Here is a 17,714-nt window from a genome sequence, read left to right on the forward strand (position 1 = left end):
ACTATTATATGTAAAATTAGAAGGAAAGAATTTTCAATTTTTGAAAATGAAACATCCAACCTGCCAGCAGGCATTTCAAGCACTAGCTGTTGGGTATGTGCAGTGTGGATCTGCACACAATTGCAGTCTTTTTTTTTTTTCTTTTTTTTTAGCAGCATTGTGAAGTCACAAACTGCTTTAGTGAGGGAAAAAGGAAAGCAGAGCTTCTCACTACTAGTTCAAGCTTCCACCGGAAAAGAAACTTCTAAAGAATTAATTTAAACTAGGTTTTTAAAGTATGATTTCCAGCAAGTTTTCACACTGTCCTGTGCAAGATAGGTTATGGCTAAACCAGGGATAGTAAAACCATGGCAGGCATTCCACCACCTCCTGTCCGTGCACCCAGGACAGACATTACTAATTGATCACAACCCTATTTCTCCTCAGCAGAGTTCCCCAGGTACCCATTACCAGGCTACTGGGGTTGGCAAATGAGATGGAATCTAATTAATAGCCACGGTGCCCACAATACCTAATACCTAGATGGTGAGAGTAAACCTAGTTTTCTCTTTTCTCATAGCTTCTTGTCATCATTAGACAAGCACATACCTAGATATTACTTATTTTCTTAATATAAGCAAGCACATATAATAAAAAATGCTGAATATCTTGGCCCTCATTGTTATCCTTCTTAAGGAAATAACTGATCATACTAGAATAGGAGGACCAGAGGATGGGACAAGGGTATTCTAGGAAGAACATGCTCTCCCCAGGGCATCTTTGTGGCACCAGCATATGGGCATACTGAATTCTAAGAGAGTCCTGTCATTCCCAGCCAAGAGGCTTGGGTACTCCAAACTGCTAGCTAGAGTTTGCCATCAGAAACAATGTCTCTATACTTAGCTGCCATTTTCCAGAACAGTGACAAAAGTGTCAGGTAGTGTGGGAGTTACTTTCACCAGGCTAAGATCAACCTTATCTGGGTTTCAGTTTTTGCTCTACCGTTAACTCAGTCCAACCAGTAGCATGGCCTTTGGCAAGCCGTTTACTGAATGTGGATATCCTTACCAGCCTACAAATGCATGCCTGCGCACAGATGTGCACACACACACACACACACACACAAACTAACACACAGGGCTAACAGGGCCATTATGAGAGTTGAATGAGACAATGCTTGTAAAGTATGTACATGTTGAGTGCATGCCAGTTATATTAATCATACTTACAGGCAATATGTATTTGATTGGCTCCTCTGGAAACCCTTCCTGCTGTGACTCTTATCCAGTATGAGGCTACCCTCATCCTGCCCATCCTCTCTCTGAGTGAGCCCAAGAGAGTCAGGCTGGCAGGTGACTTTCTACCAAATCATCCCCAAGAAACACATCCTCTTCTTCAAAGAGAAATGGTGGGCCTTGCTGGCCCCATTTCATCCACATACATCACAGATTCCCTCTCCCCAGCTCTCCTTACCCAGCCCTCTCACCTCAAGCCTCTTTCTCCTTCACAGTAAGCCATCCATGGACATGCTGGATCAGCAGCTGCTGAGTCAGGGGAGGATGTGTTTATTAATTAAAATACAACTGGCATGTCTCCCCTTGGGTGACCCCTTATGGTGACACCTCTACCTATATTTTCATGCATGTGTCATGCTCAGGGCTGTTGCATACAGTTATGTAGGTTGCACACTGCATGACCCAGGAGCACCATTCATGCTGTAGAGCCCAATTAGACATGGCAGCTCTGCTTTATGCTCTGGGCATGTCTACAGATCAAACCGATCAGAATTAAGCATTGGATCAGAGCTCCACAGGTCAACTGAAGCTGACCTGCGAGTGACTCCTATGAGTCAGATGCATGGTTGTAAAAAGCTGACATTCTCCAAAGATATCAGATGGCAGTCTGCCCCCTCTAAAGGGGCTTCAGTCATTCCCATCATCTGCAGGGAAAAGAGGAAGGATCAGCCTTCCCCATTCCACTAGGCTCCTTTCAGAGCACTGAATGACTCACAACCTGACTCCACCTCTCTCCAGTCTCTCTGCATTCTCCCAAACTCCACCCAGTTCTCCAAATTCTTATCCCTGTTATGGTTTCCCCCCAAAGACATTCAACCATACACAACAAATATTTAACTGAGTACCTGAGTGCCACACCAGGCCAAGCATGGGACTCACAGAAGTACTTAAGTTTCATCACTCCCATGGAACTTTGAGCATGGTGATAAAAGAGGGTCACTAAACAAATAATTACATAATGATTAATGAGCTAATTATACAGTTGGCCCTTGAGCAACATGGGTTTGAACTGCACAGGTCCACTTATACGCAGAATAGTTTTCAATAAATAGGTACTACAGTACTACATTATCCACAGCTGGTTGATTCCAGGGATGTGGACCCATGGATACAGAGGGCTGTCTGTCAAGTTATACACGTGGATTTTCAACAGCTCATGGGGGTCGATGCACTTAACCCCTGTGTTGTTCAAGGTTCAAATGTAATCCAGTCCTCTTGATTGGTGTCACACCCGGCTCACAGTGATTTGTTATTTATTCCTTTGTTCAATATCCTCAACAACTGTAGAAGAAACTTTGGAGGTTGGTGCCATTCTTCAACCTTATAGTTTTTAGATTTTACTCTATTGGCCTTTACTCGCAAGCACAACCTCCAGTCCCACACCCTGGGGGCCAGGCAGCCCCCCTCTCCATTCAAGGTGTTTAACCTGATGGCCCTCGCTTCTGGCCACAACCTCCATGCGGTGTCTCCCCATCAACTCCAGCCACCAAGCCCGCTGGTCACTCCATTCGCCATGTGTGGGTACATCCCGGTTTAGATGAGTTTACTCACTGCAGAGCAGCCTTCCTTACCACCCTTGATCCCAGCATTGGCCATCTCAAAACTTCTCCACGTTTCCAAGCCCCATAACTGGTCTGCATGCCTCTGAGTCCTTACCTACCCTTTCTCAGCACCCTTTCCACTCCAATCGAAACACAGGTTCATCAGGTTCTTCTCCCCCTCACTCCTACCACCCACCCTGCTCAGAAAGCACCCCACTCACCATTTTCTACAGGATAAAATCCATACTGCAGTCTCTGGATTGCTAAGCCTCAGCCTGATTCCAGAATTAATGCTTGATTCCTACCTTCAGGAAACCCCTCCCCAGCAGCCTCCTTTCAGCCTTGTTCTCAGAATGTGCTGCACAGAGTGTCAGCCCATCCACAGCCTCCAAGCCCTCAGGGGACTCTTCCCTGAGTCTTCTCCGGCCATCAAGCCTCTCCTCCTCCCACCTCCGGGGCTGCAAGTTCTCTGGTCCCTTGTCTTAGCTCTCAGTCTCCTCCCCTCCTCTCGTGGAGTGGGACTGCATCTGTGTTAGACAGTAACATATCAGCCGGAATTATTAGGCACTGAGTGTGTTTTCCAGAATCCACGACAGTCACAAGCTGTGATCTTTTGAATTCTCAACCCAATCCCTCCTGCAACAAACATAGCCCTCCCCTCTGGATCTATTCTCAGCAGGAATGGGCCAGTTTGTCTGCAATCTCTTTGAAATTATCTTGCACCTTCTGGAAGGCCAGAGTGTGCTGGTAAGCATTCAACTACCAGCTCTCCAGAAAACGAAGAAACAAAGACCCCTGATTTGTAGTAGTTGCTAATTCTCATGGGGTAAATATGCCTCCCATGGCTAATGTCAAACTACCAACATGATGCCACCGAACACAGGGCTGGAAAAAGATGCACACAATTGGCTCCTGCGAAGTAGTGCAAGCTGGCTGGCTCCAGCACACCACTGCTGGAAGGTCATGGTCATTCCCCTCCTTATGTCATTTAATTTTCCTTTTCTGTCTCATCCTCTCATGAGTTTCACAGAAACTTACTTTTTCTACTAGTTTCCATCCTTGAAAGCTCAGGCCACAGGTGATCTCCTTTGTGAAGTCTTCCTGATGCCCCAACTCACTCCCAGAACAGGGAGCTAAACACTGCTCTATGTTGATGAGGTGGCGCAATAGTTAAGAATCCTCCTGCCAACGCGGGAGACATGGGTTTGAGCCCTGGTCTGGGAAGATCCCACATGCGGCGGAGCAACTAAGCCCGTGTGCCACAACTACTGAAGCCTGCACACCTCTTGTACTCCACAACAAGAGAAGCCACTGCAATGAGAAGCCCTTGCACAGCAACAAAGAGTAGCCCCCGCTCGCTGCAACTAGTGAAAGCCCGCATGTAGCTACAAAGACGCTCACTGCAACTAGAGAAAGCCCGCATGTAGCAACGAAGAGCCAATGCAGCCAAAAATAAATAAATAAATAAATTTATTTTTTAAAAAGTAAAAAAAAAAAAAAAAAAGGTCACAACCTTTGCACATACCTGTGTTGTGGGTTGTGTGAAATAGTGAGCATGTTACTGGCCTGTTTCTCCACAAGACTGTCAAACCTCTGAACGGGAGAGTGTCTGTTCTTCTCCACACCCACATGCAAAAATTATTCAATAAGAGCTTATTGAGGGAAGGAGGGAAGGAATAGAATGAAGGAAGGAGAAATGATTTCTGATTCTTCTTCTCATGTTGTGTTACCATTTTGCAGCCCAGATTTGGTCCCCTGAGCCGAATCTGCCACGTGGCTAAGGAAAATATCGCCAATTACACTGCATAAATGTTACCTTACAAAAATTTTTTTTAACTCAACCTTCACACCAGCTCTTTTAGCACAAGGTGAAGTCAGTCTCCGGGAGGCAGGGCGTGGGAGAAGCAGGAGTGGTGACAGAGAGAAAGAACCGGAGAGTGGAGAGAGGTTGGCACCAGCCAGGAGTGTCTCCTGTTGAAACTGCGTCAAGTTACACATAGTGAATTCATATCCCCAGGGGTTAGCTCTGTGATTTCTGAATCGTGAGCAGATGGGTGTCAGGTAGAGGGTGGTCAGCAGCCACTGGGCAGAAGTCTTTATCCCAAGCTGCTGGCCATCTTATAAACTGCTACATGTATCCACCCTCCCCAGGATCAGGTGAGCCATGGCGGGGACTGAGCCTTCTCTGAGCAGAATGCACAAGACCGGCAGCATCAGCAAAGGCTACCCAGCATCCAGCAGTTGGTGAGCTCACCCCAAGTTGCCACTCCCCAGCAGGGTCATAAAGTGAGAAGGCTCTTTACTCCTCCCCTGACAAAGTCGGGAGGGGGGCTGACATGTGCTCTCTGGGATGAAATGCAGTCCAGAACACATTGCTCTAAGCACATGACATAAATAACAACATTAAAATCGCTAGCACCATTGTCACATGACATAACAGCAATGAACAATATGGAGGAATAGGGTGCCAGACTGAACGCCCTCTCACCCTGCCCAACACTCAAGTTTACTGGAGAAGTCTGAGCCCCTATGCGTGATCAAGTTTATCTGGGATCCAACCTTCCAAGGCATGATCCTTAGGTCTGTCAGTGTCTAAGGGAGAACAGAAAATTATCTGCACAGAAGTGAAAGTCGTGGTTCAGTATTTAATGAAAGTCAATGGGAAATATGTATAGACTCATGTGGGTCAGATTATGGTCGGCCGGCTGGAACACACGAGGGGTTGGTAGGAAGAGAGTGGTGTGTCCTGACAGGGAGAGTCCCAGCACCCCCCACAGGGATGCCATGAGGTTGGAGCTCTTTAAGAGGTGGCTTAACGGGGCGAGGTTTCAAATGTGACTTTCAATTTCACAGATGGCTTTTTGACCCCTCAGTGCATTAAAAGAGGCAGTGAATGGAAGGAGTGTGACTTTCCCCCTAAAGATAATATATGGAGCGGCTGTCTGGAAGACTTTGACTAAACATATTTTATGGAGTTTAAAATATTAGTCGGAGAGGCAACCCCATGGCTCTCCAAATACTGACATGAGAAAAAGCACTTCCATACATAGGAACTACAAAGAAGAATACAACCTATGAGTGAAGAGAGATTGAATAGTGGCTAATACAATTTAAAGAAGACAAAGAATGCTGTAGAAACAAAAGTAGGAAAGAGGACACAAAGCAAACACATCTTTGAGAAGATTCAGAAAAGATAGCAGAGGGGCAGTAAAGAGATTACTTCCAAAGGAATGATATTTGGGGATATTTTACACATTTACGTCAGTAAGGCTGGATCCATTGCCCAACTGACTCAACTGCTGATCCATCAAAGGAAGATGAAAATTTTAGATCGGTCTTTAGGTAGAATTTCCTAAGAGCATCTCAGGCAGTTAATTCTCTGCCAGGCTGGGTTTCTATTCCAATGCAGGAAGATGGATGAGAGCACACGTTTCTGGGACAGAAATTTGTCTTGTATTACCATCCATATCATAGATCTTTTGTTTAAAAATATGGCTATGGGTGAGCTTTCTTCTGGAAATAGTGGTCCCTCTTTGATTTATCATGGTCTGCCTCCAAATCCATGGACATCAGAAAAGGAGAACTGAAAGTGTGGGAAGAAATCTTGGCCCAAAGCCATGGAGATATGAGAGTCAGTGAAGGGGATACTAGGTCCAGCTTCTAAAAATGTATATTTCTCAATTGGTTACCCTATCTCTCTCTCTTTATCTGCATTTGGTGGTCCATTTCCAAAGCTATTTCTGGATCTTTTTAGACTAGAGTTGACTTCTCTGCAATACCAAATAAGCTTGGACACCACGAACAAGCTCCCCAAACGATCCTTAGCCACACACTGTAGATGGCTTAGACGTATCTTCTGGGGAAAAAGATGGTAGAGAACACCCAGAGCGGTGGGAAGAGGTTGTTTGGACACCAAGAGAACAGAAAGGAGGGGAGGGGAGAGCCATACCTGCTCCGATGACCTCTTCGATTTTCACAAAAGAGACATCAATCTCCTTGGCAAACTCCCGGACAGCTTCGTTGGGGTCCTCATAAGTGAAGGGGTCAATGTAGATCTTCATCCCTGGGGAGCCTTTTTAGAGGAGATAAGCAGGGTTAACATCCCAAAGGGGACACGGCGGTCATTAAGCACTGGCTGATGTCCCCAGCTGTAAGGGTATGACCGGGGCAGGGGTGTCTCTCCTACACATAGGGCTGCCTCCCTTTTCCTGGCTGGGCCTCCCCATCTCCCTTCCCTCTGCGCCACGCTAGCCTGGTTCTCTGTTCTCTACTTCTCCTCTGTATTTTCTTCCGTTTTTGAGCTCTTGATGAAATGTGGAGCAGATTACTTATAAATGACAGATCGGGACCAGTTCCCACACCGGGCACTCACAGAAGGCAAAGAAGCTGATTGATGCCAACCAAATGCATTAGCAGAAGAGTGGTGGTAAAATGGTAGGGCAGATATCAATATTATCAACTTGACAACTTTCCTGAGTGGAGGCCACCGTTAAGGTTATAACTGACGGCTGTGTCCAGGGCTGGAAGAGGGATGAGGATGGATTTAAAAAAGAAAGAAAGAAAGAAAGAAATTGCTATTAGAAAAACCTCAAGATAGGAGTGCTAAGCCAGTATACCAGAAGAGAAAATGGGAAGAGAAAAGCATAGAAAACACTGGGAGAGGAAAGAGCAAAGTCTACATAGAAAAAAATGAGGTGGAATGAAAGAACAATGGTGCTTGAACCCCCATGCCTTCAGACACAGTGAAGCATGAAGTGAATAAAATGGTGAATGAGAAATACATAAAGGAATATGGACTTTGTCACTGATGTTTACAGAGGCAAGATAAATAGGTGTGCACGGGGACAAAATAGAGAATCGTCATTGCAGAAAAAATACATTCAAAAAGTGGAGGAGAGGGGACAAAATAAAGGAAATGGAACCCAAAAACAAATGGATTCATCGCAATGTCGTTTTTCACCGTGCTGGATGTGTCATTAGGCAAGAATGGAGATGGTTTTCCTGGCGATGTGGTGGGAGCTGAGCTTCGAAAGCTGCTCAGCACGGTCTGGCATCGCATCCTTGGGAAGAGCAGCCATTTTCCCTGCCCGTCGCTGCTGTCTGGTTCGTGGAAGAGGCAGGTCAGCAGGGCAGGCAGGTGTGCAAAAGCCCAAGTGCTGTGCCCGCGGTGGAGGCTGGATCTCAGGTTCCCCGAGCTGAGCTCCTCTCAGCGTAAACTTCCCACCCGGCCACGGTGGCTTCTTCTCAGTGAGTCCCAGCCCTGAGCACATGGTCTAGTTTTGACATCTTTCATCCAAAAAACTTCTGGTGACTCTACAGCTCCCCCAGGTTAATGTTGCCCTGATCACCAGTTCAGGCCAGAATACAATCCAGAGGGAGAAGGAAGATGCAGCCAACGATTAAAGGGGGATATGTTTTGAGAGCCAGAGAGAGCCAGGTGCTTTGAAAGCTGGGTTATTCCCAGTCATAAAATGAAAGCACTCCAAGCATGCTAGGTGGCTTGCTTTAGGGTGGTTGACATCACTCTAGAATGCTCTTTGAAAACTTGGGGACGACAACATTGGCTTTGGAATCTGCTGATTGAACTTTGGACAAAGCAAATCCTCATCTTTATAATAGAATGTTCTAATCCCTGGGGGGATGGAGGGAGGGAGAGAGGGGGAGAGAGAGAGAGAGAGAGGGAGAGGGAGAGTTTACTTTAATAACAGTGGACAAAGGGGAAAACAGAGCTGGAGGCTCATCCCTTTCTCCTTTGGTCTGGAGAACAAGTGGAGTGCAAGAAGGATTGAAGCCACACAGAAAGTCTAACGACCCAGACCAGTATCTCCAGGCAGTCTCACTTTGGGCTCTCCAGAAGCAGCAACTTGAGACAAGGTTTTGAAAGCTAGTGGCTTATCTGGGAGGTGATCCGAAGAAGTAGCCGCAGGCAAGTGTGACAGGTAGGAGAGGAAGGCAGCCTGTGAAGGGTGTGCTCTCAAGGCACTTACTGCCGTGGGGCTGTGAGTAATTGACACAGGCTTAACTCCCCACCCCCTAGGAATCTCTGAGACCATAGGCTTCAGAGTCAGCCCACCCTAGGGTGGAGGGAGCTGGCGAAGCTCCACAGGACTCTCATCAGTCATTGGTTGAGGGCTGCCTGCCCTGCTGGGCAGGTGGGCGGGGAGATTCCAGGGCCTGAGAGGTGCTTAGGTGAAGAAACACAGATGCTTCAGGTGGAAGCTGGCTAGTGTGCACTGGAGAGGTGAGCTCAGGAGACGAGGTCACCACAAAAGACACACTCAAAATGCCACAGGGGCAGCAAGCCAGTGTCAACAACCTGTGACTTCTTCCCAGTTCTGGGCTGAAATGAGAGAAGGCTCAGAGCCCAGAAGCTGGGATCTAGAGGTGAGGTCAGAACCCCAAAGCCTCTCGCTAGCCAGGCATTCTGAGCCAAGACCACATACATCTCTTATGACATTGTTTTCCTCTGCTGACGGAGGAGGGAACACCTTCCTCCTGGGGCGGCTGTGATATTAAGGACCGTGTTGCAAGTGACATGCCTAACACGGTGTCTGATGTACAGGGTGGCCTCACAAGTTGATATGCTCGTGATTATTATCAGTAAGTTGTTCTAGGAAGTGTTTGGGGCGGTAGGAAGAGGAAGCCGGGGGGCGGGCATGGGGGCTGGGCATTGGGGGGCTGTAAACCGCTTAGGGTTATATTAGTTACTTTAAAAATACCACCTTGTTATCTTGGATTAAGGGCTTTTAAACGATGTATGCTAATCTGTCCTACAGGAACTCTTCCATGGAAACTAATTAAACAACCTAGAATGTGCTGTAATGAATGGTTTGCAAGTAAAGACATATGTAAGGATGAATGAGAGAGGGTTCTGAGCTAATGAGCTCCACAGATATTGGCCCCAATCAGTTCTGGGAAGGAGCTACTCCCAGAAGGTAGAGGCTCATCTCTTGATGGTGCCAGGATTCATTTAGGCCAGTGGCGTCCAAGCAAGGGCATCTGCATGGGAGAAAGTTCACATTCTAATCACTGTGTGGTTTATTCACGGGCAGCTGTGCTACCGCACTGGCTTGTGGAATTAAGGAGTGTGTGTGTATGAGTGTGTATGTGGGTATGTATACATGTGAGTGTGTGTATGTGTGTGAGTGTACAAATGTGTGCATGTGTGAGCACACATGATGTCTCAACTGCTGTTCTGGGCCAGGCAGGGGCTTTGGTCATCACTGAAGCTTTTCACAAGAAGCCAAGGAGGTGGCACGAAGCCTAGACCTGGCGATGCAATGTCAATTTAGAACATCCTGCACCTATGCAGGGTAGGAATCAGTTCTTGTTTTCCCTGAAATTGAAGATACCTTTGTTAGACTGAAGAAGGAAAACTGAAATCAGAAGTCTAACAAATGGTTCAAACTCAGTGCTTTTCCTCTGACGAGGGTCAGATAGGGCCAGTCTAGGAATGGCTGCGGGCAGGGTCCCTAGGTCCTAAGTCTGAAGAGTGATTTGGCGGAACACGTGCACTAATGGCTCTCCCTGTGTCCACCTCATCTCGGGATGACACGTCTCTCCAGACCTCTTCCCCACGTCACAGCTAGCCTTTTTCTAGTCCCAGAAGATGATGAGGAAAAATAGAATGTCTTCAGCTAGGCAGAACAGGTCATTTGTCTTTTGGCTCATTTTGTGTTCCTGCATAAATCCTGCATCAGCCTGTTTCTGCTCCCACTTGCCAGTGAGCAGTTTTTAATTATCAGGGAGATGGTATTTAGTGCAATGAATCACCAGACAGTGAACAAGGAATTCGAGTCAGCTGTGGAGTCGGGCACAGCCAAACGTTTAGAGACAGGGCTCAGAAAATATTCTCAGATGGTGAGTGTTGGGGAAATATTATTAATGGCAGTTATAATAATATCAGATGTAATACAGCTCTATAATGTAAGACATTTTATAATGCTCTGTCCAATGCTTCACATTGTTAGTGTTAATATTATAATATTTATAATATCTTATAGTTTCTGATTAGTTTCATCATTTTTAACATAGGTTACATACCTTTGGCACAAACGTGGTATGTACAGATCTAAACTGATTGATGGTGCCGAGAAAGAGAAAAGAAAAACTTCAATTTTTATTTATTTATTTATTTATTTTTGCGGTACGCAGGCCTCTCACCATTGTGGCCTCTCCCGTTGCGGAGCACAGGCTCCGGATGCACAGGCTCAGCTGCCATGGCTCACGGGCCCAGCCGCTCCGCGGCATGTGGGATCTTCCCGGACCGGGGCACGAACCCACGTCCCCTGCATTGACAGGCGGACTCTCAACCACTGCGCCACCAGGGAAGCCCAGAAAACTTCAATTTTATGATCTTCTAGTTTACTAATCTCTATTAAAGATCTGACTTGCAGATATGTTTATTCTTTGATCTCAAAACCCATTTATGCTATGAGTGGGGTCACAGCCTGGACTGTTAAAGCTTTAAAGGACCATAGTCCCAGGAGATCTGCAAAATCTTAAACATGAACCAAGGCTTTAAAGATATTAACTTTGGGGAGAAATGACTTTGCCATTATCCAGAGCCTTCCTGCATGGCAGGGAGCAGTCCTTGAAGCACAAGAAACTCCTGGGTATTGTTGGAGATCCTGTAGCAGGAGATTAGTGTGCTCTCAAAAGGGAAGAGGCTAGGATAAATTTGGGGGATGCTGGCAGATTGTGGGGTGTAGCTAAAAAGTCAGCTCGACATGTTTACAAGTGCCAGGGTCTCAGGGCGGGATAGTGTGGGCTGGTAAAGGGCCAGTTCTAAACAGTAAGTGACATTTAGGTATTAAAAGTGGAAGAAGAAGATGGAATACTGCCATTCAGCCCTCTTGTGCATTCAGAAAGTACAAAATCAGTACCACAGACAGCTTGCGGGTCCCATGAGGGAGGCTTCAGGGTGCCAGGAAGAGCCCAGTGCCCTCCTGCTGGTGGAGGATTCCTAGAATCCCACAGTAGGGTCCGGAAAGCTAGTGCATAAATTAGGTTGTTTTCAGTCGTTGATATCTTGTGTCCCAGCAGGTTTGATGGAGCCATAGGAAAGGGGGACACCTGCCTCCTCATTCCCCATTCTGGATCCAAGGCAGACTTTGTCTGATTCATGACTCACCTAAATTTGGTCCAGATATCTAAGCACAAGAGGGAAGCTGTTTAGGGATCTGCACATAAACTCCGGTTCCTGGGAGGGACCTCATCCAGTCCTCTGCCTCAGAACGTTGATCACCTCTCTTTTTCTCAATGCTGACCAGACACCCAACTAGCCCTGTGCCGGGGACTGTGGGAGCTACAGGGAAAACAGAGCTCGTGGAGTTCTCAGGTCACTGAGATGTGAACAAACTGGAAGCAGTGCCAGAGAGTCTAGAATCAGGATCCCACACCCGGAAACAAGCTGTAAGTGCTGCAGAAACCAGAGAAGACGGAGGACTGTGGATGCTAGTCTTCAAGGTCAGAGTTCTAGAAGGACAGGTCACGTGGTCCTTCACTGAAGAGGGAGAAGCTTGAAGTGTCACGAGGCACAGCTCAGAGAGAGAGACCTGCCATTGCGCGAGCTGGGACAGTGTGGTCAGCTTGAGTGTGGAAGGAAGGAGGGGTCTGAGGCGGAACAGTGCTAAGGCACTAGTGGGAGGGCCTTGACTACCATCAAAGGCACCTGGATTGCTGCCATTGGACACACAGAGCCGACAACTGTGCCAGCAGCAGGGAAGGGATGTACCGAGAGCAAGGCATGGGGAGTTCATTTTGCTGACAGCCCGCAGCATTCCCTTGCATCATTGCGGGGAAGGGGCTGGAGGCAGAGAAAACAGCTCTGAGGTTGCTGCTGTAATTACGGTACAAGATAACAGTTTTTAAGCACAGCATCACAATGACAACAGCAGGAGAGGCAAAAGAAATTTCAGAGGAATAACTGGCAGCACTTGGTGAGCAATTAAAGATGAGGAATGAAGGAAGGACCAGAAGAATGCAAATCAATGCCAAGACTTCCAGAACTAAGTGGTCCTATTAACCAGGTGATGGACTTTGGGAAGGAAACCCTATGTTAGGGAAGTTTGCACACGTGGCTTTAGACTTTGAACGCATGGGTGAAATATGCAAGGCCTAGAAGTCAGTCAGAAAACTCAGAATGGAAATGGACCTGAAAGGCTGGATGTGGAGTGGTGGATGTGGTGGACACATGAGTTACCCAGAGCTTCACACAGTTGAAGCTGTTGATGTGAAAGGCTGAGGACAGGTAGTTTCTTAGAGCAAATCTACCAGGAAAGGTTGATGGGCACTAGAAACACTTTGCTCCGCCTGCTTGGGGTGTAGACCAGGACGATGGGTGGTTGTCTTTTTCCCTGAAAGAATGGAGGTCATGGGTGTCCAGCCAGGGCTAGAGGGGGAATCCAAGAGAGGGAGCCCCAGGGTGGGCAACAAGGCTGGTGGGAAAGCACCAAACCTGAGGAAGCTTTTCCTTCCACCTTCTGTTTGGGGGTTTCACCACATTTCAAGATTTGTTCTTAAAACCACAGCTATTGCCTAATATGTGTCTCCAAGAGAAGGAAAGTGGACCACAGGCTACTTGCTATTGAGGAAGGTATTTCAGGAAAAATAATTTAACATCTCCCTTCTTCTTAGGTATCAATGACCAGGACAGGCAGGTCCTTCCAGGCAAGGCCCACTGTCTCTGGGCCACTGAAATCCTGCCAGGAAACTGATGGCAACAGCCCAGGAGCTGGGGACTCAAAGAGTTACCCTGGTTTCTAGAGGCTCTGGCTTTGAGCCGGCAGCAGACACATGGGTGCAGCTAGCTTGTTAAATTCATTTGACATTTAATAAGCGCTCACTGAACACTCGGCCACCTTTTGCACCTGGGGGCCTTTCCTCCTCTTCCCATAGGCCCTCATTTACTCATGTTCAGGTTCTAATGCTCCTGTTACCTTCAGGAGAGGCAGCCAAAATATCCATGGTCTGTGCCTCTCCTCCAGCTACACATGACCTTCACCCTGGTGTCCAAAGGTGATTTCCAGTGCGCTGGATGCTGTGTCCTGAACGGTTCGGATATGTCCCTCCCACCCAGAGTCAAGAAAGCTGGGTGTAGAATCTTGGGTCGAATCAAGTCCAGTGCCCTACCTAAAGCAGGAATCCTCTCTACCACATCCTCTACAGCAGCCTTTACTGATATCTGTCTCTGCAAGACCAGAGAGCTTACCTCCCTCCCCACAAAGCAGCCTGTCTCTGTGTGGACAGTTCCAGTTTGGGGGGCTGTTCGTATATTGAATCAAAGTCTGCCTACTCGGATCTCTCACCGATGGTTCCATTTAACACAACAAAGCACAACAACAGTATCACCTTTCTTTTGCTGTGATGGTGTCATGCTTGATTTTGACCCCCAGGTCCCTGCCTGCATTTCTCCAGCACCAAATCGGCTGGTGTCTCTGAGGTGACAGGTCAGGACTTGGCACCCTCTATGGGTCAGCTGCTTTGTTGACAAAGTCCTTCTTGACACATGGGGTCCCCAGAACAAAGAACATCCTTCTAGATGTATTCTCACCAGCACAGAGGACAGCATTTCTGTGTATCACCTCCTCTGATCCCAACTTTAATTGTGACCACAGAGTCATAAAACTCTGGACAGGCTACTTGACTTCTCTGAGGCTCTGTTTCTTCACATGCAAAATCTACCTCATGGGACGGTTATGAGGATCAAATTAGTTAATTTAAAGTTACTGTGCTCAACATAGTATGTGCTCAAATTGGAGGCTTTTAGTAGTATTATTCTGCATTAATAACACTGCTTAGCCTTTTGTATTAGCTTTTTCTCACTCCTATTAGGCATGTGATCAACAAAGTACTGAAACTTTTCCATACAAACAGATAGCAAGTCAGGTCTCCTCCTTTTTGTACTGCTTTATTTTTGTTTTAACCAACACTAGCTTCTAGATTTATCCCTCTAACATTTTGTCTTGCAGATTTCCAATTAGCATTCAAAGCTGTTGTATAGTTCTGAATTTTGATTCTGTCTTCTGTGGAGTTCCTTAAGCCACCCAACTGTTACCTACAAACTTGATAAGCATCCCTAGGCTTGCACCTGACTCATGAATTTAAAAAACAATCAAACAAACAAGCGATTGAATTGGACGAGAACTAGAATAGAACTGGTGACTTCCTTCCTGGCTGACAGACTCACTAACCCACTATCTTTTTGTATGACGACCAGCTCTGTACCCACTTTACAATGCTTTCCCATGGGAGATCATAAAATATTTTTGCCAAAGTAAAAATCCACTACATATACAATTCCTCTTGAATTGACTAAATGCATAACCCTAGTAACTGAGATGAGGTCCCCATAACTTTTCTTAACAATCCTGGGTTCGTTCCCAATGATCACTGAATTTAGTTTTAGAACCATCTGCTTCCCAGTCTCTTGAGCATTTGGCAGGGATCAAGCTCACCCTCCTGTTCTGCGGTCCCTGTGTTCTGTCCTCTTGTCCTGTGTGAAAATTAGTGTGTTTGCCAGTCTTATGGTCTTTAGACACATATCTTATTTGTTTTTGCTTTTCCCAAAGCTTAACAAAAGTAGCCCGGTGATTATATCTGCAGTTGCCTGTAACAAGGAGATGATTCTGTTAGGGTTGCTTTCTGAAAGGCCTTGACCCCTTACCAAGCCCTTACCTTCTTCTCTCCCCACCCCTGCACACTCCATCCATCTCAGACATCAGTGCAGTGTCAATCACCATCAAGTGTATAGTTGTCCATCCAAGTCCCAGAAGTACCTGGTAGCATTTCCAAAATGTAGCATCAACTGGAACTTTTCTAAAGATAGATTACCCAGCCTACCCTAGCCCGCCTGGATCATCCCATCCAGGCAATTTTTAGTCAGCCAGCACCTTCTGCGGACTGGCCCATGGAAGCCATGAGAACACTCTGTCTGTCTGTCTGCCTCTTCCCCGACATGGGAAACCCACACTCCCACCCACCCTTGAACATAAACCACAGGTTCCCAGGCTCTCAGTCCAGCATCCAGCACCACATCCATGCACGTTCACTTCCCTACCTGCCTTCCCTCTAGTCTCTTTCACCCCAATCGAATCCCCCCTTACAAGTCTGTTCTCCGTGCCACAGGCTCAGAGCGGGGATGCAAGCCAGTGCCTTATGGAGCACTTGGCATTCTCAACTCGACCAGATCTGCCAGGGCTTCACGGACTAGAGAAGGTATTATGTTTGCCAACATTTCTGTTATGTCTCCTTCAGCCTTTGCATCCGCTTGAAAGGCAGGTCTGGGAGGGCAGGGGCCGCTGACCTCTGTATGTAGCCCTATGCCCTCCCTGCCTGTGGGGAAGAGAGGCAGGGGCCCTCTCGGGTACTGATGAGTGAGGCTGGGGAACTGCTGCAGGTTTTCTGTCCCTCTCAGGGCAGGAAGCACTTAGATGTCTAGGTTACCATCCATGTCCCACAGCGAGGTACATGCATGGGGATGGCCCAGGGATGGTTATGTGCACACATTCACATCAGGTGCATCCACCTTTCTGCCTCCTGCAGTGGGACCCAGAGAGAGGACCAACAAACCACCAACCAGGACTTCTGAGATTAGTCCTCACCCCATTTTGACTTGCTCCTGACCTCCAGCCACCTTGAGCCTCTGCAATATGGTAAGATCATGGGCTCTGCAGCCAGGTTTAGAGGGTGTGCGGTCCACCTTGGCCACCCATGAATGGTGAGACCAGGCCAAGTCATGTCATTAATGTCTGCCACCTAGAGTGGTTGTCAGGGTCAGAGGGATTGACATGAGCCTCCAGAATAAAGGTCCCAATGCACCAAGTAGGCTTTCCATAACTAATTACTCCTACCCTCCCCTGTCTCGGGCCAGGCCTATTCTCCACCAGAGCCTTGAGTTTCCTCTTCTGCTGTATGTGTGCTGAGTCTTCTCCCAGCTCCACAGCCCTTAGACTGTCATTCTCCAACAGTAATAGCTTTAGTCAGAATGATGGATGTCCGTGGGAGAAAATGCACTAATGCACCTCAAAGCATGAGGCTATGAGTTTAGAGAACCAGAGTGCAAAGAGGAGCCAGGTTTCGGGGACTGGATAAAAAGAGAACCGTTATGAATAGGAGGAAAGAGCATTTATAAAAAGGAGAACGGACTGAAAAAGAAGACAGACTTCTAAGGCCAAGGAGGCAGTGAACTCTGGTCCATGAAGAACTCTGCGTTCCCGGGTCCCACCCTCACTGGTTGCAGCAAGGCCTCTGCGACTGCAGACTGGGTGGTGGGTTTTCTGTGGACCCTGAGAACCAGGGAAGCCTCTTCTGTTGGTCTTAGAGTGGGCAGCGTTCCCCAGAAGCAGGCTGTGAGCACTTTGGGAGCAGACCTCTGTGCACGTGGGCGCCATGTGGCGGCCCAGCCAAGCCGGCCCCTCCAGAGCAGAATGGTCAGGTCTGAGGTTGAAGTGCCCAAAAAGGCAGCAAGATGCATCCCAGCTTGATGCTTAGGGACTTTCTGTACCCCGACTACGGGATGGTGACAAGGCTTAACTTACATGCCTTTAAAAAGGGACATTCTCACCTTCGGGCGTCTCTAGTCTTCAAAATGGCACCCCGCCTTTTGAACCCAATTTTGTGTCCTCTGCTTTCAAGCCCACATGGCCATCTTTAAATGTTTCATCCAGAGTTCAAAGGATGCCAAATCTGAAATAGACTTTATAGTGGCTCTCAACACGGCCAGGAGTCAGCCCAGAGCAGGGAGGCGGGGCAATGTCAGAATCCCGAGAGGCAGAGGCGGGGGGGCGGGGCAGTGGAGAAAGCCCTCCAGGTAAGTCTGATGCACCCTGGAGGGGGCACCTTCACTTAAGAATCACAGATACATCACAGTCTCTGTTCTTAGGAAGGTAAGGCCCTG

At 47.4% G+C, this 17,714-nt stretch overlaps 1 protein-coding gene across 2 annotated transcripts in view; it reads right to left on the reverse strand.

Annotated features, from left to right (window-relative positions):
• EPHB1 (EPH receptor B1) overlaps positions 1-17,714 on the reverse strand; it is a gene marked incomplete at both ends in the record, with an annotated part of 429,185 nt that overhangs the window by 59,025 nt on the left and 352,446 nt on the right. Inside the window, one exon of one of the 2 annotated variants that reach the window (XM_081234445.1) lies at positions 6,765-6,887. The exons of the other annotated variant lie outside the window; for it this stretch is intronic. Within the exon in view, the coding sequence (XP_081090571.1) occupies positions 6,765-6,887 (123 nt within the window). The remainder of the gene's footprint in view (positions 1-6,764; positions 6,888-17,714) is intronic. 2 annotated transcript variants of the gene reach the window in all.

The sequence above is a fragment of the Mesoplodon bidens genome (genome assembly GCF_964165515.1).
Source record: "Mesoplodon bidens genome assembly, chromosome: 5".
Taxonomy (NCBI): Eukaryota; Metazoa; Chordata; class Mammalia; order Artiodactyla; family Ziphiidae; genus Mesoplodon; species Mesoplodon bidens.